General features: G+C 46.5%; 1 protein-coding gene across 3 annotated transcripts in view; it reads right to left on the reverse strand.

The window, feature by feature from the left end:
• LOC146788638 (putative cation-transporting ATPase 13A4) overlaps positions 1 to 26,474 on the reverse strand; it is a 619,876-nt gene that overhangs the window by 268,137 nt on the left and 325,265 nt on the right. For all 3 annotated transcript variants that reach the window (XM_085635832.1, XM_085635831.1, XM_085635830.1), the window contains 4 exons: positions 24,786 to 24,910; positions 16,893 to 17,056; positions 5,264 to 5,386; positions 1,032 to 1,111 (listed from right to left, as the gene is read on the reverse strand). In XM_085635832.1, coding sequence (XP_085491958.1) covers positions 1,032 to 1,111; positions 5,264 to 5,386; positions 16,893 to 17,056; positions 24,786 to 24,910 — 492 coding nt within the window. The remainder of the gene's footprint in view (positions 1 to 1,031; positions 1,112 to 5,263; positions 5,387 to 16,892; positions 17,057 to 24,785; positions 24,911 to 26,474) is intronic.

A 26,474-nucleotide genomic window follows, 5' to 3' on the forward strand; every position in this document is an offset into this window, starting at 1 on the left:
ACATGAAAGTGACAGAATGGCATTTTAGGATTGTTTATGTGCAGGAATGGACACCTTATTACACATAAACAATCCTCCCCTGCACGAAGACACCCTTGCACTGGTGCAAGGGTGCCAGCCTTGGCGCTATGTTGCTAAACTTAGCGCCATCGCAGGGGGAAACGCGAGGCTGCTCCACATTCTTGTAAATATGGTGCAGCCTTGCGTTTCAGAAGTGGCAGAGTGCGGCGTTAAGCCAAGGAGGCTAGCGCCTTTCTCGGTCAATTCCAGAGTTTGACAGCCGGTCTGCAGGCGGTACAGTGACACTACAGGGCCAAATTCAAACTAGAAAGTATGTGATGAACTATTATTTGTGAAATTCCGTCCCCGGGTTTTCGTGAGCTGCATCATGGTTTATAAGGCCCCGGATCCAGAGTTTATAATTCCACTTTATTAAACAGATTTTACTACAAATAGTGCTGAGCCTGGTACCTACTTTTGCAACGAGGACAAAGGCCGTTACCTTGGGAACCGAGGATTTGCTGCACATTTCATGTAGAGCATTAAAAGCTCTGAATAATTCTCAAGGATTTAAATAGGTGACTGTGTTTGAGGTTTTCCTGTTGCAGCAGGTTCGGATTGTGTCAGCGTTTGAATATTTGCAGAGTTTTACTCTACATCTGCTAAGGTGAGCCTGAGAGGGCCGGATCCATCCCAAATGCATGTGTGTCCTACACGTATATTCCATGACCCTATGTGACACTCATTGACATGGGCGGCCGGTACAGCATTAAGGCAACTGGCGGCGTCTGCCTTACAGCACTACCGCAAGAGGCCACATGGTGGCGCCAGGTGGCTGCAAGTGGCTTCAATAATGCCTTTTTGTGGTGTTAGGGGAGCGCTCAAATGGGGTAATCTCATTGTGCCTGGGGCCTTGAAAACCCCTCACCGGGGCTGCCTGTGCCTTCCCTGGTCTTCCCTGTGCTACTAGCATCATTTGGATTTCAACAGAACAATAAACTCTGCATAAAAGGAAGAAAAGCAGAACATACCCTAGTTTTTGGAACTCTTCGATGAGGCTGCTTTTCTGTCGTGGAGACATTCTGGCAAAAACAACCCCGTTAAGAAGTAACTGCAAAGACAAAATCAAGACAGAAGGCTGAGGGAATGAAACAGGAGGAAATAAAATGCAGTGCTGTGGACTGTAGTTAAAGCTAGGGAACAACAGATCAATACAGATTCTGACTTTATTGATGGTCATGACGCTTGGTGTGAACTCACACATGTGACTTTATTTGCAGTGTAATGTTTGTGAGATGGTTTCATGTGACGCCGAAAGTCAGTGTTGAATCTGTGGACTGACTCCCCTCAAATCAGTTTCAAGCAACAGTGAGAAACAGAGATTGAGGGGCATGTGTATGAACACATTTTCCTGTATACTCAGAACGGGTGAAATCCTTTGATACATCTGCCCTAAGTGATTTTTTCGGGATCAGACAATTCAGTCATATAGCGTAGGCAGGGCCAGAACGCAGATCTCCTGGCTACACACACAATTTACTCCCCTGTTCACACGCGAAGCACAGAAAGTTATGACACTGCATGGCAGAGCTACCCCAGGGAATGAACACTGCACAGCAGAGCTACCCCAGGGAATGGACACTGCAGGGCAGAGCTACCCCAGGGAATGAACACTGCACAGCAGAGCTACACCAGGGAATGGACACCGCACAGCAGAGCTACCCCAGGGAATAAACACTGCATGGCAGAAATACAACGGGGAAAGGACACTGTATGGCAGAACTACCACAGGGAATGGACACGGCAGGGCAGAGCTACCCCAGGGAATGGACACCACATGGCAGAGCTACCCCAGGGAATGGACACCGCAGGGCAGAGCTACCCCAGGGAAAGAACACTGCACAGCAGAGCTACCCCAGGGAATGGACACTGCATGGCAGAAATACAACAGGGAATGGACACTGCACGGCAGAGCTACCACAGAGAATGTACACTGAACGACAGAGCCACCACTAAGAATATACACTGGATAGCAGACTCACCCCAGGGAATGGACACTACACTGCAGAGCTACCCCAGGGAATGTACACTGCACGGCAGAGCTACCCCAGGGAATGGACAATGGACAGCAGAGATATCCTAGGGAATGGACACTGCATGGCAGAACTACCACAGGGAATGTACACTGCACAGCAGAGCTACACAAGGGAAAGAACACTGCACAGCAGAGCTACCCCAGGGAATGGACACTGCATGGCAGAAATACAACGGGGAATGGACACCGCACGGCAGAGCTACCACAGAGAATATACACTGGATAGCAGACTCACCCCAGGGAATGGACACTACACTGCAGAGCTACCCCAGGGAATGTATACTGCACAACAGAGCTACCCCAGGGAATGGACAATGGACAGCAGAGATATCCCAGAGAATGGACACTGCACAGCAGAGCTATCCCAGTGACTGGACACTGCATGACAGAGCTACTCAGGGAATGTGCACTGCATGGCAGAGTTATCCCCGGGAATGTACACTTAATGGCAGATCTACCCTGGAAATGGACACTGCATGACAGTGCTACTCAGGGAATGTACACTGCATGGCAGAGCTATCCCAGGGAATGAACACTGCATGGCAGAGCCACCACAAAGAATCTACACTGGATGGCAGACTTACCCCTGGGAATGGACACTACACTGCAGAGCTACCCCAAGGAATGTACACTGCACATCAGAGATACCCCAGGGAATGGCCACTGTACAACAGAGATACGGCAGGGAATAGACACTGCACAACAGAGCTACCCCAGGGAAAGGACACTGCACAACAGAGATACCCCAGGGAATGGATACTGCACAGCAGAGCTATCACAGGGAATGTACACTGAACTTCAGAGATACCCCAGGGAATGGCCACTGTACAACAGAGATACCCCAGGGAATAGACACTGCACAACAGAGCTACCCCAGGGAATTGACACTGCACAACAGAGATACCCCAGGGAATGGACACTGCACAGCAGAGCTATCACAGGGAATGGCACTGCATGGCAGAGCTACCCAAGTGAATGGACACTGTCGGCAGAGCTACCACAGGGAATGTTCACTGCATGGGAGAGGCACCACAGAGAATGGACACTGCACAGCAGAACTACCCCAGTGAATGCACACTGTATGCAGAACTACCCCAGGGAATTGACACTGCATGGCTGACCTACCCCAGGGAATGGCACTGCACAGCAGAGCTACCAAAGGGAATGGACACTGCAGGGCAGAGCTACCACAGGGAATGTACACTGCATGGCAGAGCTACCACAGGGAATGTACACTGCATAGTATTGATACGCCAGGGAATGGACACTGCACAGCAGAGCTAACACAGGGAATGGACACTGCATGCAGAACTACTCCTAGGAATGGACACTGCATGGCAGAGCTACCACAGGGAATGTACACTGGATGGCAGAGCTATCCCAGGGAATGTACACTTTATGGCAGATCTATCCCAGGGAATGGACACTGCGTGGCAGAGCTATCCCAGGGAATGGACACTGCATGACAGTGCTACTCAGGGAATGTACACTGCATGGCAGAGGCACCACAGAGAATGGACACTGCACAGCAGAACTACCCCAGTGAATGCACACTGTACGCAGAACTACCCCAGGAAATGGTCACTGCACTGCAGACCTACCCCAGGGAATGGCACTGCATGGCAGAGCTACCCAAGGGAATGGATACTGCACAGCAGAACTGCCCCAGTGAATGCACACTGTACGCAGAACTACCCCAGCGAATGGACACTGCATGACAGAGCTACTCAGGGAATGTACACTGCATGGCAGAGCTATCCCAGGGAATGTACACATGATGGCAGATCTACCTCAGGGAAAGGACACTGCATGACAGAGCTATCCCAGGGAATGTACACTGAACGGCAGAGCCACCACAAGGAATATACACTGGATGGCAGACTTACCCCAGGGAATGGACACTACACTGCAGAGCTACCCCAGGGAATGTACACTGCACAGCAGATACACCCCAGGGAATGGTCACTGTATGACAGATCTATCCCAGGGAATGGACACTGCACAACAGAGCTACCCCAGGGAATGGACACTGCACGGCAGAGCTACCCAAGGGAATGGACACTGCACGGCAGAGCTACCACAGGGAATGTACACTGCATAGCAGAGGCACCACAGAGAATGGACACTGAACAGCAGAACTACCTCAGTGAATGCACACTGTATGAAGAACTACCCCAGGGAATAGATGCTGCACGGCAGACCTCCCCCAGGGAATGGACACTGCATGGCAGATCTACCCCTGGGAATGGACACTGCACGCAAAGCTACCCTAGGGTTTTGACACTGCATAGCAGAGCTACCCCAGGGAATGGACATGAAATGGCCGAGCTATCCCAGTGAATGTACTCTGTCTGGCACAGCTCCTCAGGGAATATACACTGCACAGCAGAGCCACCACAAGGAAGCTGTGTTTTAAATTGCACTTGTAGAACCAGACACTCAAGTGACAAGGCCCAATGATGACTCTATCCACCGAACCACACTGTGCGGAGATCACGTACAGCGCAGTTTGTGAACATGTTGTTGAGGGTCTCTGAGACAAAACGTCCAGAGACTCTGATATTGAGACTTATGCGGTTCATTCCCCCCTTTCTGATAAATAACCAGTACCTCTTGGAAGCCGAACGGACCTCTGCCTCTTCCTCCCTCCACTTTATGATCTGTACTTTAATTTGCACCTTCAGAGTCTCCCGCCTGAAGTCCTCTGATACCAGACATACTTTACCCTCACTGTCGCTTCCATTGGTTATTGCTGGCTAATTTCAGAACACCACCAGGGACTGGCCGCAGCTTTCCTAACCTCCATGCACCCCAACCCTCTGAGCATCTCTCAGATCACTGGGACCACATAATAGGCAATCTGACGATGGGGACGAGTAGTGGCTCAATAGCTTCTGGCTATCTGTCTTCACTTCCTACTTGGCTAACCTCATATTCTGTCTCCTGTTCTCCATTGAGGCAAAGTGACATCACATTAAAATGCACTTTTCAGTAACAGACCTGAATGATAGTGTATTTATTAATACATCTTTTTCACATTTCTCCACAGCTGCATGTTTTCTAATTTTAGAAACACAGATCTTCACAATGAAAAATGCATGATCTATTCCAAAAATGATTCTAAACAAAAGACACATCACTGTACTTTGCCATATATTCAACACTTACTTTTGGGAGCATGCTGTAGAAATGCTGCACTATGACCTGATAGGATTTCCCACTCATGGCAAAATAGAATTCACTCTCTGCATGTTTGGGGGTGGGTTTTTCATCCATCATGAGGAATATGTCCTGTTAACAAAGCAAGCTGTAGTTTCAAATCTATGAAGAGATATTTTTATATTTTGTTGAAACAAATCAGGTCCAACTATAAATTACCTTCACTCAGGCATTATATAGTCAAAAAGGATTTTCTCACCTCACTCGTCACTTCATTCACTCTCCCAGCTGCTTGTCTGGGAACTGCACATGCCTCAAACACCCATTTCTGTGATAAACTCAGCTGCACTTGCACAGATGGGAGGAATCCAGGTTTATTTCATAAAGCTTATATCATACATTGGGCTCACTCTGCAAAATTTATTCTGCACGTAAATCTGTTTCAATACCATTATTTTGGATTGATCGACAGACTGAGGGCATATTTATCAAATAGGCACCCTGTGCAGCAAGCCACCGTGCTGAGCTGCATGACAGGGAAAGGGCAGGACTGCACTGTATCTAACATTATACGGTGCATTACTGTCCCTTCACCCTGCGCTGGCGCACAATGTGCTGCTGACCACCACCACAGGCACCCACTAGTGCCATGGTGCAATGGTGCCTACATTGTAAGGAGGATTGTTTTTGTGCCAGAAGGGGCAGCTTCCTGCACAAAAACAATCCTTTGAGGCATTTTCCTTTCTATGTGTGCTACAGAATACAGCACACAAAGAAACAGGAACTAACAAGGAGAAATACAGTTATTTTTCCTGGACATGTCTCACCTTGTTAGGGGTAGCAGTTTTAGCGCATTTCCAGGTCTAACACTTATGGTAAATCCGGGAATGCCCAAAATCCATGGGTGTTGCATGGGAACCCCCAGGTGCCACCCATGGAATGCCTCCCTGATGATTTGCACAGTGTTGTGTTACTCCAGAGTTATCAAGCCACTCAGGACCACACAAGGTGATCTTGCGTAGCTTGATAAATCAAACTTCGTAGACGCATCACACTTGCAAGTGCGAGTGCAAGAGCAGCACAAGTACTGGAGAAATAAGGCCCTAAATGTGGTAAATTATTGGGTGTTCACTAATTAGGGTGGGAAAATTTACCTAGAATTTCTAAACAAGAGAATACTTGCCTATTTTTTTTACCCCGGGGTGCAGAATTAGGCTTACTCCATGAGTAAAAAGGCTCTAAGCCCAAACCGGTTGCTTTCAGGAGGACAGTCACTAGCCATACATTGAAGTTACCAACGAAATTTGCATGAATGTAATTATATTTCCAGGCTCCCCTGACGATGGGGTTTAAAACATCTTTCCCCTTGGAAGGCAGCTCTTGCTTGTAGCGTCCTTTACGCCCTTCAGCAGGCAGGTGCTACACACATGCTCCCTTGCTGTGGCACTTTTTTCAAGCACTTTCAGGGGCCAGGCAGTGTAATTAACTGAATGCACTTACCATTGGCTGTTTACCTTGACAGACTTCTGACAGTGGTGGACCTCATAAGCATTCCTCATACTGCTCCTTCCTCACTGATGGGAATGGTTCATCACTTACCAGTGGTCTTCATCACTCCTGGTCCTGTTGTCCTTGTCCCATTCATCATAAGTGAGGAGAACAAACCTCGCCAGACAGAAAAAAGAACAGAAGCATGCTAGCATTGCCCGTCCCGAAAAGGATAGAGCCTATATGAGCAATACTTCCCCAGCATTCCTCCTGAACTACCAAGCCACAACATATGAAGACCGTCAGTCCGGGGGGGCATGATGAATGGGGCGAGGACAACAGGACCAGCAGCAATAAACATTACAGGTAAGTAATGAACCATTACCCACAGGTCCCCCTTGTCCTCGCCCCCTTGATCACACGTGAGGAATACAGAAGCAGCCTACCACGGCCTTCATATGTAATGGAAGAAATCAAAGAGAGACCACAAAGAAACTGCAGCACCCCACCGTGATTTATTCAACAGTGGAAGATTCACTCATTAAGAAACCAGGGAGTTCGATACCCCCATACCAAAGTTAACATCCTCATGTAACACATTCTGTTCTGCAATCAGTAATTTTTACCAAAAGTATTGGTAGTTGCCCAGGTGGCAGCATGAAAAACTTTTGAAATGGAAACTCCTTTCAATTTAGTCCGGTGGAATAAACTCCCCAGGTGGCCCTACCCTGAATCCCATCTGGGATAGGAGTCCCTGACAAAGAATAGGTCAAAGATAGCACCTGCTTGAGCCATACACTAATGAGGTAAGAGACCACCAGGTTGCAGCCCTCCAGATAGTTCTGGTACCCCATCACTGTCATGTAATCAGCCATGAGTTCCCTCCAGTTGGAAGAATGCCTGCTCTCCTGCAGAGACCACTACACCTGAAGACATCTGGAACCTAGAGTGGACCCCCATCCACAAGGACTGGCATGTGTTGTGAGAACCTGAAGGGACTCTGGCAGACGATCTACTCCCATGATCAGAGAATCAAAGTCCAACGCACCAACTCTTTTCTAATCTCCTCGGACACCTGGATCCTAACTTTGAAATTCTAAGAAGTCGTATCCCAACATGAATGCAGATGTGTCCCCAGTGGGTGGAAATTAAACCGGTCCCAAGGGTCCATAAAGACTGCGGTCACCATGTGTCCCTGCAGCCTCAACAAGGGGGCACTGGAAGAGACTAGCTGCCCATCACCTGCAGGTTCAGTGACTTCAAAGTGGCCACCCTGGAATCCAAACAAAGTCCTTGTTGAGATAGGTGCGAAACCTGGCCCTTATGAAAGTCAAATTGGTTGTGGGTGTAAATGAGATAAAACCCATGTGCCTGGACTCGAGAGCACACTAAGGACCGCATTTATAGGAATTTGGCATAGGTCACTTTGCTGCACTTCCATACATCAACCTGAAATGGCAGGACTGCACCATATTTTTCCAATACAGTGCATTCCTCTGCATTCCCCCTGCACTGGCATCGTTTCGCCAGTGAAGCACCAATGCACCAATGCAGGCACTCTTGCACAATGATGCAAGGGTGCCAGTGCTGTCAACTGGATTTTTAAGTGCAGGAAGTGAATGAATTCTATGTTGTTCCTCATTCTGCAGCACACATAGAAAGAAGAATAAATTAGGAAAAATAATGTGTTTTTTCTCGTTACACCTCACCTCAGGAGGCAGAAGGTTTTGGCACATCCCCAGGTCTACATGTTCTTGCAAATCTGGGGAAGCGTCAAAAGCCATGGGTGTGGCAGGGGAACACCCACCCCAATGGCCATGGAATGCTCCCTAGTGCAGAGTAAGGCAAGCAGTGAATTGTGCTGCCTTGTCTTACTCCATATCTATAAGGCCATTTAAAGCCACGCAAAGTGGCTTTGCGAGGCCTCATAGATATGGTTTCAAGGTTGGCCCTGCCGGAGATTCAAAAAAGGAACACTACGGCGGCGCAAGGGGCTCATAAATATGCCACTAAGTCCAAATCTCTAAGCAACTGAGTGTTTGGAAGGAGTAAGCAAGTGCCAGTTGTCCAAGTAGGGATTATTGCAGACCCCTTTAGATGAAGAGAGACAGTCAATGGGACTACCACCTTTGTAAAACTCTGGGTACTGACTTCAGCCCGAAGGGCAACACCCCGACCTGGAAGTGTCTCTCCCTGATGCAAAATCTCAGAAACCTCTGGTGATCCGGATGGTTCAGAAAATGGTAATAGGTGTCCTGGAGATCAGTGTGAACGTGAAGTGACAACCAGCAGAATTATCCTCTGCACAGTCTCTATATTGAAGGGCAGAGTGTGCACATACCTGTTGAGGACCTCCAGATTCAGCACTAGACACAATCCTCCAGTGGTCTTCTCTACAAGAAAGACAATTGAGTAAAATCCTTTTCCACCGTCCTTCAGAGGAACTTCTATAATAGCCTCCTCTGTAGAAGAGTCCTGATTCCTTGACTGAGGGCTTTCGCTTCACCTACTTGGCAACCTAAGGTGTCGGTTTCACCCTTGAGTTCACAAGTACACAGACAAACTCTAGAATTGGAAGAACCCATTCATCAGAAGTAGATGACTCCCACTCCACCTGAAAGTGCTGAACCTGCCTTCAACCGCATACCCCAGTCCACCCAGCACCCAGTCTGGACCTTTGATTTGGGTGGAACTTGGACTTCTTAGCACCTCCTTTATGTGACTGGAATCTCCCTTGGCAATGTTGCATTTGCCTAAGATAAGGCTGGTGAAATGGTGATTTGTGCTTCCGGAGCTATTTCTCTGGTGTCATTTGCTTCAAAGACAAAGAATGTTTCTTGTCCTTAAAGAGATTATGAATTTTCTCCTCTAACTCTGCACCAAATAGCTTTGTACCTTGTAAAGGCAAAACGAGAGGAAAAGCATCCTGGGCCAAACCCATGCACCAGTCCTTGAGCACCAGATTCCTTTTATTTGCAATGCAACACCACCGACAAGACTGTAGCTCGCACTACATCAAAGGCATTGGCTGACATGTCATGCATTCCACATGCTTCTCGATGCAATCCAGCAGCCATGAACAATCTGAGGAATCTTCCAGCGAACAAAACAGCTGTTTTATGTCTGAAATCAGTGAATAGCTTCCTTGAATTTCTGCCCGAAGGGCCAAGTGAGAACCTGAATACACCTTCCTTAATGGAGAATCATTCTTTTTATATGTTGAGTCCTTGATGATAGCATCTTCCGTTAGAGAAGTTCTCCCCACCAAACTTGGCACAAATGAATTAATAGGGATGAAATCTGGCAAGGGCTGCTGCACATCCTGTAGGGGATAGCGTATGTCCCTAAAGTAAGGCAGAATAATTTTGTCTTGGTCCTTCCAACGTTAGGATGGACTGGCAGGTCCACAGGTGCAGAACTCTGAAATTGTCTGAGCAGCAAACTGGAGAAAGTCTCTGGCATCTCCTCCTCCAGAAATCCCATATTGCTTGTCACATGGGATAGCAAATCAGGTAACAAGTCCTTCAAAATGTATTTCACTATATAATCCTCTGCACCAGTAACCTCATCATCTCAGTCGGAGGCAGCTGAAGCCGCCATCAGCTGTAGATCAGGCAATTGCCATTTATCAGGAGCAAGCTCCAATAAATTCTCCCTGATCAAGAATTTCCACTTCGCCCCCTCACTTTCTGTACACCATTGTGAAGGTGGGGGAGGCTGAAGAATCAGAGGAAGAGAACTACAACAAAGAAAGACCGCTATGTGGACTTACTCGAATGTAGGTCAATTTATCCCTTTGTTTCTAAAGACTGCGAGAGAAATGACCACTGGCATATGGATGCACACTGGCTCTCATTCCCACACAAGCACATACGGAAACTGGGAAGGAGCAATGTCGGCAACCTCAGATATGCCGACTTCACCCCGTGGCAACCTCCAAGTCCAGCAGATAAGGAGACGCACACTTCACCAACACCGGCCAACATCCCGCCCAGCTGGAATGAAGGCCTCTCAAAAATATGATTATGGCAGTTTGAGCCCTGCAGGGGCCACCCTCTCTTGTCCTCTTCATCAGACAAGACAGAAAAATGCTGGGTAAGTATAAGTATTGCCTATATAGGCTCCAGCCTTTTGGAGAAGGGCCCTACCAGCATTCTTCTGTTCTTTTTTCTGTCACCGAGGTGGGTTCACCTCACTTGTGATGAAGGGGACAAGGACCAGGGGGGTCATGGAGGTAATGAGGAATTATTAAAGTACTTGGCATTCTGCTTTTTTTTAAAACAACCCTTTGGCAGGCAGATACAAAACCAGCAAAAGTGGGCGTTATTGCACAAAGGCTTCTCGTATGCTTACCGCAAATTAAGAAAACACCACATATACAAACCATTGGTAGATTATTTCCTTCTTGTGCACATTTATTTGTGTCTAGGGCAGGTTTGCATCTAGCTTTGGGGTGTGAAATGGGAGATAAGGACCTAAATTTAGTGGCGGTGTAAAAATATTTCACTTGCGGAGAAGCAAACAATTTTCAAAGTGGAAATGCATTCATGTGGCGCGTTTATGCACCCATCTCAGTCAGAAAATATATTGTTTGTTGAAATGAAGTCATAAAATGCAGGTTAAGTAGCCAATAAAAATGTGATGTCTCAAATATTACAAAAATACAAGATAAAATATACAATAGAACGTTTTAAAGTACACACACAACCTTTTTCAGCAAAGAATGCAAGAATGCGTATATGTCCATAAAATACTTGATGTGTTGCAGTGACCCCCCACTTTTTGGCCCGATTTGGTCCACTTGAGGCTGGTTTTCTGACTGTGATTGTGCCCTGGGCTCTGCTAACCAGACCCAGACCCAGTGCCTGTGCTCTGTGTTAAAATTACACCGTAATTTGGTATAATACCAATTGGCAATGACGGTCCCCTTTGAGTCCCTAGTATATAACAAGGCAAGGAGGATTCAAACTACCTCTAAGTCCCTAGTATATAATAGGGAAGTTTAGAGGCCCAGTAGATTTCCTGCATTGGAGTGTGTGCTACTCTAATGCCTGCTGTCCTCTTAAAAGCCAGCGCTGCCTTGCAGGCTGTTTTTAAATACATTTTTCATAATTTGCAGTGAATTTGTTCTAGTCACGCCCTGGACCACAGCTTCAAGGAGGGCACCAATTCCCATGTTGCTTCAGCAGTAACTAATGACATGGATAAGGGGCCTCCCTGCATCTTAAATCTATAAATTGCCAAAATATGGGACGTATTTTTAAGGAACCAGCTTTTTTTCCATCTGAGGAGTCCACTTTTCCTGGCTAGCATCCTAAATATTCAGTGTTAGTAACTAACTTCAATTGAATGCCATACAGTGAAACTCGGCTTGAAAACTCTTTTTTCTGTTTGAGTTTGGCTGCTTCTTTATCCAATATATCCTAAAAAATGCAAGAATTGTGTGAGGGATTGCAATAAGTACTTTAGGGTGGATTTCTTGTAAATTCAAACAACGTATTGCAACAGGTCAAACCATTACGCTGCTTTGTGTGAGTAGGAGGGATCTGAAAACGCCTTCTCTGCTCTTCGGCTCTCTCCCTGCGCTGGAGCCCCCGAGGCCGCCTAGCACCAATGCAAGCACCGTTGCACCTTCAGAAAGCCAGAATGGCTTATGTCTCTACTTTCAGGAAAGAACACTCTTTCTCCATTGCCCATTCCATTCCTGCTTCTAGAGAAGGGTCAGGTGTGAGTCAGAGTGGAGGTGGCACCACAGTCTGGGGTTGGAGACACTTTTACGCTCTGGCCCCTGCAAGAATACCTTGCCAGCCACCTGGATACAAATTCCATATGTTGGACCTTCAGGGCCGGCCCTGGAATTACAATATTCCTAGTTCTCTATATTTTCTTGATTTATTGAATTGTATTTCCCTTTGACAGAAATCTAGCTCCTGTATATATGGGCACCTGCTTAGCAATGTGCTGCAATTAGAATTTAAAAAAGAAAAATCTTCTGCAAACCCTATATTTGCCAGAGAGTGGAGGCAGAGGCGAGTGATTCCAGAGGCCACACTTAGCAAGGTGACAGGGCAAGGCTAATACCAGACTACTCGCGTATTTTATTGTCTATCCAATATACATTATCGCCTATTTTTGTAACTTATCAACATTAGTATATATAGGGCCTCTTTTAGCACTCAATGATTAAATTGTTATTTATATTGTTGGAAGTCTATTAGCTGCCTATTTTGCACAGTGCTCTAAAGTTTACATTTTGTATTTTTGCACACTAAAGAATGTTGATTTTTGCACGAATTATCAGTCTAACCCACTCCCATATTTTAAATTGTTTTTAAATTCATCATATGTTTTTATCTTTTTACTGTTTTTGCTCGAGTGAGGAATGAGTATTATATGTATATCGATAGTGATGTTGTACTTTTATGGATCAGATTGTATCCGAATAAAGAAGAAATTGATTGATTGATTGATTGAGTAATTTCAAAGAATGCAGGAATACAGCAAGGCCAGCAATTGCCAAATCTGGCAAAATGAGAATGGACAGTCAAATGGGAAAATGCAACTAGATTTGGGTGCAGCATTTCCGATTCCTGCAATGATGCTACATGTCTTGGGGACCTTTGGGGAATACTTGTATTCTGCCGTATTCTGCCATTTTAGCTTTACTGATATCCCCATTCTCTTTAATGCCTGATTATGTATATAGAAATAAAACACTCTACGAAATGATCACCTACAAATGTATCAAGGGGGTTGGAAACTACTAAAACATGTAACAACTGAGAGGAAAGTGGTTAGATAGATATATCTCACAGGGGGAGAGCCCTAAAGAATATTTATAATAGAAACTAGTCTTTCTACATACTCCTGCCCCAGTCGTGCTGAGGCGTTCTGGATCCGTTGGAGTTTCTTCTGGAGTTTGGCAGCGGTGCCGGCGTAGAGGGCATTCCCGTAGTCCAGCCGACTGGTGACGAGGGCCTGGGTGACCGTCTTCCTGATCTCGGTGGGGATCCACCGGAAGATCTTTCGAAGCACGCGCAGGGTGTTGAAGCATGAAGACGAGACGGCGTTGACTTGTCTGGTCATCGAGAGGGAGGAGTCCAGGATGAAGCCTAGGTTGCGTGCGTGGTCCGTTGGCTTGGGGGTGGCTCCCAGGGCGGGGGGTCACCAGGAGTCATCCCAGGCGGAGGGTGATGATCCCAGGATGAGGACCTCCGTCTTGTCTGAGTTCAGTTTCAGGCGGCTGTTCTTCATCCATTCGGCGACGTCTTTCATCCCTTCGTGTAGGCTGGCTCTGGCGGCGTCCGGGTCGCTGGTGAGGGAGAGGATCAGCTGGGTGTCATCGGCGTAGGTGATGATCTTGAGGTTGTGTTGACGTGCGATGGTTGCGAGGGGGCTCATGTAGACGTTGAAGAGGGTGGGGCTGAGCGATGACCCTTGTGGAACGCCGCAGATGACTTCGGTGGCCGCTGACCGGAGTGGGGGGAGGCGGACTCTCTAGGTTCTTCCGGCGAGGAATGAGGTGATCCACTCCAGGGCCTTCTCCTGGATGCCGGTGTTGTTCAGGCGCTGTACCAGGGTGCTCCGGAGAGGTCCAGGAGGATGAGGGCCGCAGTTTCCCCGTTGTCCATTAGGGATCTGATGTCGTATGTGGCTGCGATGAGGGCGGTCTCCGTGCTGTGGTTGGCTCGGAAGCCGGATTGCGAGTGGTAGAAGGATCCGTTGGTCTCGAGGAAGGCGGCTAGCTGTCTGTTGATGGTCTTCTCGATGACTTTGGCAGGAAACGGGAGGAGCGAGATGGGGCGGTAGTTCTTGAGGTTTCTTCAGCAGGGCACTGATCTCGGCGTGTTTCCAGCACTCCGGGAAGGTGGCGGTGTTGAAGGAGGCGTTGATGATGTCGCGGAGGTGGGGTGCGATGATGTGGTCGGCCGTGGTGAAGATGTGGTGTGGGCAGGGGTCCGTAGGGGATCCGGAGTGGATGGTGTTCATTGTGCGTGTTGTGTCTTCGGTGCTGACTGGGGTCCAGGTGCGGAGGGTGGCGGTGGGGGGCATCGGTTCGGTGGTGGGGTTCGTGGTTGGTGGGCCAAAGCTGTTGTGAATGTTGGCGATCTTGTCGTGGAAGAAGGCTGCGAGGGAGTCGCATAGGTCTTGTGAGGGAGTGATGTCATTGTTTCTGGCGTGGGGGTTGGAGAGCTCTTTGACGATGCTGAAGAGTTCCTTGCTGTTGTGGGTGTTGTTGTCCAGTCGTTCCTTGAAGGCTGTCTTCTTTGTGGTGCGGATCAGTTGGTGGTGTTTGCGGGTGGCGTGTTTGAGGGCCGTCATGTTGTCTGTGGTCTGGTTGGTGCGCCAGGTGTTCTCCAGGGAGCGGCAGTTCTTCTTGGAGGTGATGAGCTCGTCGGTGAACCTGGAGGCTTTCTTGCTGCCGCGTCTGCTGGGGAGGTTCTTCTTCAGTGGTGCGAGGGCATCTGCGCAGTTGGTGATCCACTGTGTGAGGTTGTTGGCGGCTTCGTTGGGGTCCGTTGAGCTGGTGGGGGGGTTCTGGCTGAGGAAGGTGGTGAGCTGGTCGCCGGTGATCTTGTTCCGGCTCCTGCTGGGGGCTTGTTGAGGGTGGTGGTGGGTCGTCGTTTTACTGAAGCTGAAGTGGACGCAGCTGTGGTCAGTCCACTGGAGATTGATGGAGTGGTTGAAGGTGACGTATTTGCTGGATGAGAAGACTGGGTCAAGCGTGTGGCCTGCGTAGTGGGTGGGGGTGGTTACCAGTTGCTTGAGTCCAAGGTTGGCCAGGTTGTCCAGCAGAGCAGTGGTGTTGCGGTCCTTGTTGTCCTCCAGGTGGAAGTTGAGGTCCCCCAGGAGGATGTAGTCGGTGGAATTGATGGCGTGCGGGCTGACAAAGTCTGTGATGTCTTCGCTGAACTGTGTGCGTGGTCCCGGTGGTCTGTAGACGAGGGTGCCTCTGAGCGTGGTCTTGGGGTCGGTGTGTATCTGGAAGTGGAGGTGTTCGGCGGAGGTGAAGGTGTCATCGGAGTTGGTCGTGATGTGGATGGTGTTCTTGTGGATGATGGCGATGCCTCCTCCTGTCTGGTTGACGCGGTCCTTCCTGGTGATTTTGTAGCCTTCCGGGACGGCGATGGCGACGTCGGGCGCTGAGGAGGCGTTCATCCAGGTTTCCGTCAGGAAGGCGATGTCTGGTGCTGTCGAGTCGAGGAGGTTCCAGAGTTCGACGGCATGACTGTGAATGGAGCGGGTGTTGAGCAGGATGCACATCAGGTGTTTGCTGCTGGGGCTCGGTTTAGCAGGTGCGGTGTTGGGTCGGAGGCCGGTGAAGCGGCAAGTCAGGCAGGTGAAGGGTCCGTGGGTGCGTCTCGGGGTGGCTCGGTAGCAGGCGGTGTTTCGGCCGGCGTTGAGTGCGTGGAGGGTTTTGGCGTCGTAGATGTGCAGGGTGTGCTGGCGAGGGCGAGGACCAGGGGGTCTAGCGCTGGGCGCGGTCCAGGCGCGGACGGGCGCAGACGGGCTTACCTTTGGCGCACCTTTGGCGCTCAATCGGCGCTCCCACTGCGCGCGTCCGCTGCGAGGTCGCTCTGGGGGCGTCATAAGTAAGGAGCCGGGAGGGAGGAGCAGCTGGGTGGCGGGAGCGGGGCGGCGAATGGAATCACAGGGGGGCGGGGGCGGGGCCGCAGGGAGGCAGCGGCAGGAAAATCCAAGAAGCAGCGGGCAGCGGGAAATTCCCAGGAGCAGCGGGAAATTCCCAGGAGCAGCGGGCAGCGAGCGAAGGAATCTGCAGGCAGGAGGCGGCAAAGGCAGGCAGGAGCGGCAGCAGTGAGTGGGGCGACCAAGCCCTGTGGAGGGCTGAGCGGTCACTAACCCAAAAGGTTAATTGGCACAGAGGATTTAAACCGGTTTTGTGGCTCTGCTTCTCAGACTAGAATGAACAGTGCTTCAGGCCAAGAAGAAGCTTTCTGGATGCCTCCTAAATCCTAGTGATGGTAGGTATTGGTACATGAACATTTGGTTAAAAGAATCCTTTCTTTTTAATTGTGAATTCTGTTTCTCTTCATCTTGCATATGTTAACATATCAGGTATACACAAGACTATAAGCATTTAACTTATAAATGATGCAAATAGCAAACCACAGCATAAGGAGACATTTACTTTAGTCAGGTGCCCATTGCAACCATCGTCCTCTTGGGACTGAAAGGTGAGGGAGGCGGGAGTGGACCCTTCTGGCCCATTGGCTTCCACCAGGATCGCCTTGCTTCTTTCTGAGACCATCCCAGAGTGTTTGGCAACAGTAAGCGCGGTCTGGAGATTGTCACCTGTGAAGGAAGAGAAGATGGATGTTTTTAGTTTTAAAGCTTTGAATCCATCAAGATGGCTTCAGGTATGTCACATTTTTGTTATAAATGTAGAAAATTAGCACCCCCGCCATGCACAGTTTTCTCATCAGTAATTTCATTGCAAATGTTGCAGTGATGTTATCATAGATGTCATATAAGATGTCATGAGTGATGTAATATGTGGGGTACTTAGCAGTGCATGGCAAGGACGCAATGTATAGTTACCTTAGTGCACGAGTTATAGTTACTTGAGAAAACTATAGCTGGTGAATTTTAGTGGTTTGTACATTTAAAAAAGGCATGTTTTAAGTGACATCTTCAACTAACTATAACATCACTTTAATCTTCATTTTTTTCAGTGAATTTGTAAGGGATTTTGTTTACATAAAGTAAGATTTTATTACCATACATGAATCCAACCCTCGGCTGCCCAAGACCATGCGTAAAGCGGGTTGGACACATGTGCCGGCCTCTGAGCACACAACCCGCGTTGTCTTAAACAAGAACAACGTCCGCACTTTGCACTCCTGGATGGAGTAGTGTGATTTCTTCAATTAAATAATACTCATGCAGTCATCAGTACTTTGTCATGAAAGTCTTCATTCATTTAATTTGGAGTATTCGTATTCATCGTGTTGGACCATCACACGTTAATAATACATTATATATGCATGTATTACGAATCCCAATGCATTTTGGGACAAGCCCTTTGTCAGGTGAAAGTGTCCGTTAGTCGAAAGTTTGTTTGTCACAAATGCACGTCCTTCCTGGCCTCTGAGCAGACAACTCTACACTACCCTTGGCCTTCTGCAACACTAAAATGAGAAAGTGAGCCTATTGGTATTATCAAGAAGTGAGCATATCAATATATATCACGCATATCTCTCATCTTTTTTAAAAGAGTGAATAATTTTAATCAAATGTATTTTTCAATAATTAACAAAATGCAATGCTTATTAATATTGATTACTAAAAATGTTAATACAGTTCTGTCAAAAAACGTGTCTGTGATCCTTTCTTTTTACATAGTATTTATTAATACATTTGGTGGGTGACAAATGTGAAAGTAAATAGACAAAGACATATCGATTTTTTTTACATCTTTCAGCCCACACAAATGCAATCATAAAAACAATCACAAAAGGGCCTCTGTCTTTTTTATATTCCTTCAGGCCACATAAAATGCAGCCATAGAACTAGCCCCTTGCAAATGCTGCACTCTCAGATATAGAGCAAAAGCTCCAGCCCGGGAAATATTAAAAAAATATAGTAATTCTCCTGGTGTCATGGATTAAATGACCCAGGAACTTATTGTTTCTTTTTCTAATGTTGCTGGGGGGACTGCACAACTCCCTGCAGCACCCTACAATATTAAGAAAAAATGTTGGTGGTGCTGCTGCCTCTTCGAGAGACATCACCCTAAAAAAAGCCAATCGCCACTGCAGGGCATAACAGACCTCCCATTGAAGGAAAAGTGGATAATATTATTCACTTTTGCCTTTGTTTGTATTTTTCTGGGTGTTCAGGTACCACTGGGGCAGCCAGGGCCCCAGTTACTCACCAGCCCTTGAAGGTGGCCCCATTTCATGGGACTGCCCAGGAGCCAGCATTTGTTTGTGATTTAAGGAGAGCCCCAGTTGCCCCCCCCCGGGGGAGCCCAAACCATTATTTTTCTTGGAGGCCGTGGGAGGAGCCCAGGGCTGCCCCGGTCCTGCCTGCTCACTGCTCCTGCATAAGTAGTCACCCTGGGCGTAGTTCGCGTAGCAGCGCTACGCGTAGCTACGCGTAGCTACGCAAAGTGCACTTCGCACTACACGAGATACGTCTATGGCTACGCGAACTGCATAGTACGCTGTTCGCAATGATTGCACAGTGCGGGATGCTTGTCCGCACTGTGCAATCATTAAAAATGGCATCTTGCACAGTGCACGTGATCGTTTTCTGCCGCTCAAGTAGATTTTTACTCGAGCAGCAGCTTTCTCAACGCGTACTGGTAGTTTCTCATTGCAAGCGGTCTCGAGCATACGCGACCACTCGCAATGAGAAACCTGACATCCCCGGGTTGAGAATCTCGCCGGGAGGTTTATTTACCACGCTCGCGGTCGCCAACTTGACGTTGAGGACCGCGAGCGAGCAAAAAATGCCAACTAAGCTACGCTATGCGATTTTGCACTGTGTTACGTGCAATTCGCATAGCGCGAAGTAGCACAAACTACACAAACTTCGCGAGCGTAGCGTAGTTGTCCGCCCAGGGTTAATAAGTAGTGCATTGCAGGGGTGTAAGTTATAGTTAGCTCAGGTAACTATAAATGCTGAATTTCTATGGTTTTGTATAAATGTAATCTGAAGCCAAATATAACATCCTTTGTTTTTTCTGTGAATTTCTAGTTTTTTAAATCAAATTTCCTAACATTAACGTCCCTGAAACTTTTGTTTTTTTAAAGTGAATTTGTAAGGTTTTTACATTTTATTTCCTAACTGTAACCTGTAACCTATGAGGTTGAGTGTGTAAGTGAGTGCATGAGTATCTCAATGGGTGTGTGAGTGATTGTGTTTCTTAATGTGTGTGTGAGTGGGTGTGTAAGTATCTGAGTGTGCCTGGGAGTGGCTTCATAAGTGTCTCGCTGGGTATGTGAGTGGGTGCGCGAGTGTCTGAGTGGGTGTATGAGTGGGTGCATGTGTGTCAGAGTGAGTGTCTCAGTGGGTCTGTGAGTAGGTGCAAGAGTGTCTCAGTGGGTTTGCGAGTGCCTCCATGAATATGTGTCAGTCTGTGAGTGAGTTCATGAGTGTCTGAGTGAGCCTGTGAGTGGGTACGTGAGTGTCTAAGTGGGTTTATGAGTTGGTGCATGAGTTTGTGAATGGTTCTGTGAGTGAGTGCATGCATTTTTCAGTGGGTCTCTGAGTGAGTGCATGAATCTCTGAGTGGGTCTGAGTGTCTCAGTAGACTGTGTTTGGGTGCATGAGTGCCTAAGTGGGTGTGAGAGTGTCTGTCTATGTCTGAGATTAGCTGCATGCATGTCTGAGTGGGTCTATGACTGTGTGAGAGAGTTTCTGAGTAGGTCTGAGAGTGGGTGTTTGAGTGGGTCTGTAAGTGGTTGTGTGAGTGTCTGAGTGGGTCTATGAGTGGGTGTATCCGTGTCTGAATAGGTCTGTCAGTGAGTGTGTGAGTGCCTGAGTGTGTGAGTGGGTGTATAAGTATCTGTGTTGGAGTCTTTCTACTGGTTAATTACTAAGTGCCACCTCCTAGCATAAATGTCCAGTATGTATTCTACTTTACAGATGTGCAAGGAAGCAGTACGATATGTCACCAGTGTGCATGTTGGCAATGTGATTGTTCCTGGTATGTTTTTATCCAGAAACTTTTCATAGCATGAATCTCCTTATAGAGAGAGTACATAGAAGTAAATCTTCACCAAAGAAGAGACTTTCTTCTTAACTTTATGAAACAAGTGCTTCTTTGTTTGGTGCACATGTCCTAATATACCTCAGCATTAAGAACGCCTCACCAAAAGCGACATGAAACACCCTGGGGGCCAATTGTTAAGCAGTTCATCACTCTGGCAAAAGGCAGGAAGACCTTTTCATATAAGTAAGGTGGACAGGGCCAAATGGCGACTCTTCCAAATGATTTAAACATTTGAATACTCTTAGATATTTAAAGGGAGAACCATGGATTCTGGTCTCACTAGCTAAGGAGAAGAAAGGACCCACTCATCACAGTCACTACAGATTGTGCTCCAATAAATCAATGAGGCATTCACTTTCATGATCGTCTTTCAATATGGAATTGCCAACAAAGCACACTTGCTTTGCCTTCGCCAAGCCCATGAGTTAGGATCATTAGTTCTTTATAGAAGTGGATCTTCAGCTGAGGCACCTACTATGTGTAAAATTGTAAGCACTTCCTGTTGAGCTTTAATTTCTGTCAAATGAGCACCAGGGCCAGAACGGCCCGAGGACCCCATCCCCCTGGGCCCAGCCAAAGCTTAATAGGGAAGGGCGGCCATTTGTCTCCCAGGGTGCCCTGGCCCACAAAACGCTCCCAGTGTGCATGTTGGGGACCGCAGGAGGAGCCTGAGGATCCCTGTGGTCCTAGCAGGCTCACCTCATCCTGAGGGAGCCGGCATTGCTACTGAATGCAGGGAGCTACTGGTAATGCAGATCCTTGCATGCAGCAGAAATTATTTCATCTCTTTTCCTGCCCGTATGTCTGTGGGCAGGGAAAGATAAAAACATACGCTTCTGCAACACAATTTTGAGAGCTCACACTTGCTGGGAGTTGAGTGTTTGCTTTTGCTTGATGGGAACTATCACAACTCCCACCCAGCAAATGCAAACTGCTATCTCCCTCGGGAGATAGCTGGAGCTGGCCCTGGGCCGGGTTGCGGGCCCAAGGGACATTATTGGATCCAGACGGGGGGCCACACAGGTCCACTTTTTTCTCCTTCACGGGCTGCCCTGGGGAAGGTGGTGGTCCCAGGGCTGTATATATGCTCTGGGGAGGTGATGGTCCCCAGTGCCCGATGTGCCGATGCACCCACCCAGCATGTTATTCAATATTGCTCCGGGTAGGTGGTGATCCCCAGGGCATATCAACGCCCCAGGAGGGGGGCCTTCCTAGCCCCCCCTTTAAAAAAAAACATCAGGGAGGTGGTGGCGGTACCCCTGGGGCTTCCTCCAATTTTTTATTAAAGCCCCGGGGAAGTGGTTGTCCCCAGGGCTAAAAATAGTAAAGCCCCGGGGAAGTGGTTGTCCCCAGGGCTAAAAATAGTCCTGGGAGAAGGAGAACCCGTGTGCCCTCCCTTCTTTTTTAATAAATTGATCTGCCCCAAGGACCTGGCCCACTTGGGGGCTATAATATAAACAAGTTAGATATTGCAGCAAAATTGCATTAAAATAGTGCTTTTTTGCTCTGGCAAATCCCAATATGGCTGCCAACACTTCCTGGATAAAGTGTTTGCAGCAAATCAAATATCAGCATGGGGACTGTTGGATCCTCGGAGGATCTGCGTCCCTAGATATCCATATTAGGTTTTCAGTCAATAACTCTAAAACTAATGAAAGGATTTACACCAAATACCAAAAAGCATGCTTTCTGCACCAAAAGCTACCCTTTCTACCACATTTGTTGTAATCCTGTCCAGCAATTCAGGCTGTAGTCATGTTCCAAATTTCTAACGAAATTAACGTAGTAGAATATATACCTTGCGTTCATAGCAGCAGGGCCGATTGTCTTTCGAGACTTCTAATTGAGGATTCTTGTGAGTATGAGTGGGAATCTGAAACTGATTAATGTTTTATAGCGTATATTGGTGATATCAGCATTTGCAAGAGTGATGAGGAGTGCATAAAGGCTGTTGATAAAGATATGGTGTTTAGAGAAGTTATACGATGGGTTGAGTCGGGTTGGCCAAAAGAGAAAAGTTTATCTCATGGTTTGCAAGCATTTTGGAAAGTCGAATTGTCAGTGGAATGTGGTAAATTGATGCGGGGAGGTAAACTTTTCCCACCCTTGTGTTTTCATCCGAGGAATATTGAACTGGCTCATTCATCCCATTTGGAGTCAAGCGTGACCAAGAGAAAAGTGATGGAGGACTTTTGGTGGCAAAGATGGACGGTGAGGTTGAGGAATTTGTCGAAAGATGCTCTGAAAGTGTTGTTAATGACAAAGTCTTTAGAATTGATGGCGTAACTGAATCTGTTACTCTGTGTCCCAGTAGACAACACCATGGCAATGTGTAGTGGTGGATTTTGAGGATAATACTATATCTTACCTAATCACTTGAGGTATTTCATTGTCATTATAGATCATTTATCAAGGTGGGTAGAAGTGAAGCCTGTTAGTGAACCAACAACTAAATGTGTAGTTGAATTTGTTCAAGAAGTATTTGCAAGGGAAGGAATTTCTGGTGAAGTTTTAACTGATAATGGACTTCAGTTTACCTCTATTGAGATGATGTCATTTTTAGACAAATGTGCAATCAAGCATATCAGCACACCTACATATCATCCTTATAGCAATGTAAAAGTTACGCTTTTCAACTGAGTTTTGGTTGAATGTGTTCAATCTACATTTCAGTGGAACATGAATGTGGACAAAGATATTAAAGAATCAATATGGTCTTACCGCACAACACCCCATGGGGTTACTGAAAAAAACTCTTTTGAATTTATGCATGGTAGTAAGGCTGCCACAGAATTGTATCCTTTTTGGATGGTAAAAACAAAATTTCCTCAAATGTTGATGTTTGTGAGTGGTGGAAGTCAGTTCAGTACAAGTCTGGTCTGAAAAACATTGAGAAAATGAATGTTGGAAGAGAAAAAGTAAGAAAACTGAAAGTAGGCGAATGGGTAACGGTTGAAAATCCCAATTTTGTGAGAGAAAGTTATTTGAAATTTAAAGAGCCAACTCAAGTATGTGAGCTGTGAAAAAAAATTCTGTCAAATTGATAGATGGGAGCTGGTGGAGTACTGCTCGTATTACCTTAGACCCCAGCTATCATGGGGATGGTGCAGCACCTAAAAGTTTGTGTGGAGAAAATTTCAGAAGGAACACAGATGTCAATATGAGAAAATGTTTTCATTATAGGTATGCACCGAAGAAATTAAAGGATTTTGTCTGCAAGTAAGCCATGGTCCTATATGATGTCAAACCTTTGCTTTATCCTTTCTGTGTATCATTCCTATGTATATAGTTTTTTTTGTAATTTGCTCCAACAATTCTGAGTACCTTTACTACTTTCCACTATGCACAAAATCTGAGTGGAAAGAAAGGGGTGAAGCTTTTACGTGTATAAGTTACTACTGCCAAAAAAGAAACAGTAGTAGGTCCCGGACAATACATGGCCAAACACTGATACTGCAACTCCCTGCTATAGAATATAATAGAGGTAGGGGCGTAATATAAAAACCTCAAAATAAATGTTAAGTGAAATTTAATTATTTAAAGTAGTTGGAAATATAACTAAATTTACATTTAATATAAACTTAGTTTTACTAATGTATTCTAAAGGTGAATAAACCTTTTTAAAGCTCCCTATTTTGTATCGGCTGGAGACTGGAGTACAAGCAAAATTAAAAAATATTATTTGACATGAAGAAAACTAGTAAACATAGTTTATGTTACATATGCCCATATATTTTATGGTAGAGTTATGTGAAGATATCAACGTTCTACCCATGCAAACATTTTTAAGTGATAGGAAAATTGTGTAGATGTTTTGAAGGATGTTGTAAGTTTTGAGGTTGTAACTAGAAATATATGCAGGACAAAATCAACAAAAATGATGATTTTGTGTAGACAGCTCCATGCAGCATCCAAGTATTTTCTGGATATATCAATTGCAAACGTTTTGTACGAATTTTCAAAGACATATAAAGTTTAGTGAAGTTTCAAGTTCATAAATGTCACAGTTTGTTTAGTTTAAAAATCGTATCGATAACAGTTACATCTTGTGTCCAACTAATATGTGACATTCTACCAAAATGAACTTAGGTGACTTGATCATATATATAAATTATATAATTTAATGTGTTGAGCAATCACTGATAATAAAGACAGTATTCCAGCAGTAGTACTCTTTCAACGCACCTTTCTTTGTATCTCTAGTCATATGAAATGAGACAAATTCTTGTTTGGAAATCATTGGACAGCATTCTAAATTATTACTAGAAGGCAGTGCCATGCAGTAATGACAGCTTCATTTACCTGTGATCATAACCGCCCTAATTTGAGCATTTATTAGCTCCCGTAATGCAGGCTTGGTCTCAGCCTTCACTTTATTTTCCATTACAAGAAGTCCAAGAAATTCCAGGTCTGATTCTACTTCTTCCCTGGAAGAAAAGACAGGAAAAGGGAAAATATCATAGATAGAGGAACTATCACTGAGTACAGCTTCCTGACACAGACTTCTGTACATGACATACATGCTGTGCCAAATGTGCATGCATTTCATTTTATACTAGAGATCATTTACTTATTACTGAATTTATTTACAGTTCTATGTAGTACTACAATTAGGGTGCATTGCCAATAATTCTATTGTCTATTGATCACTTCACAATTGAAATAGAAAACAGTTTGAGCATTATGATAGACGTCTGGCTCTTGTATGGAACGTATATGGGACGTTATGGGTTACAAAAATATTTTGTTTGATCACTAGTAGGTTTTAAAAGGAACATGAGTATCAGCCGAAGAAGAGGCATAAACATCAGTTTTTAAGCATTTTCTGAACATGGGAAGGATAAGTTTTGTTTGATGGTAAAGGAGCAAACAGTTATTTGAAGACGTATTATCTACTGGCGGTCGCCAGTAGATAGTTATAGTTAGGACCTAGTTTCCATAGAAAACTCATTTTTTGTTTTCCCAATAACTTTGGCGGCAGTTGATGAATCTTCGCGAAATTTTAAAAACTTATGGCCCGTTCCGGTCAGCTCCTATCCTGAAAGTTTCGGGGTGATTCACCAAGCAGGGGCCAAGAAAAAAGGGGTGTCCCAAAAAGTGTTTTCTCCATGTTATTTCCCATAGGAAACTTTAGACATGGCTACAGCTCGAACTGCTGAACGGAATTACACCAAATTTGGCCAAAAGGTAGTGCTTGGTTCAAAAAGCACTCTTTTTCTTAAATGGTGTAATCCGTTCAGTAGTTGCAGAGAAAATCAACAAATAAAGGTTTCGATATCTTTGGCCGCGGTGGATCCACGAACCCTGCCGATCACGAGCTGCATTCTAATTGGCTGTCAACACTTCAAACCAGGAAGTGTTGGCAGCCATCTTGTGCCTCGTACAGCCGAGGCACACGAAAACAGTAAAACAAACATGCAAAACAAGAAAAGGGGGCAGTGTAGAAACCCCCTGGGCCCAAAAAAGCATTTTTTTAAAAGAAAAATCGGCCGAATTCGGGCTGGGTGCGCTAATCCGGCTGAGAAAATAAAAAAAAATGAAGCGCAGGCTCCCGTGCTTCGCTTAGTTGAAGCCCCCGGGTGGGCCAGGTCCCAGGGGCAGTAAAAAAATGTGTGGGGGGCACCCAATCCCCCCACACTGTCCGGGGACTGCCACCCTCCGGGGCTTTCATAAATATTAATCACGGGAGGGCACACTGCCCCCTCTGCAGCCCCGAGGACCGCCACCCCTGGGGCTTCTTTAAAAAAAAAATATATACCTGTGTGAGGGGCTCGCCCCCCCCCGCACGCCCCTGGGACTGCAACCCCCCGGGGCTTTCATAAATAATAATCGCAGGGGGCACACTGCCCCCCCGCAGCCCCGGGGACCGCTACCCCCCCGGGGCTTCTTCTAAAAAAAAAATACCTATGTGGGTGGGCTCGCCCCGCCCACATGCCCTGGGGACCGTCACCTCCCCGGGGCACTAATATTTAAATGCAGGGGTCCATAACG

Source organism: Triturus cristatus, chromosome 11 (genome assembly GCF_964204655.1).
Source record: "Triturus cristatus chromosome 11, aTriCri1.1, whole genome shotgun sequence".
Lineage (NCBI taxonomy): Eukaryota > Metazoa > Chordata > Amphibia > Caudata > Salamandridae > Triturus > Triturus cristatus.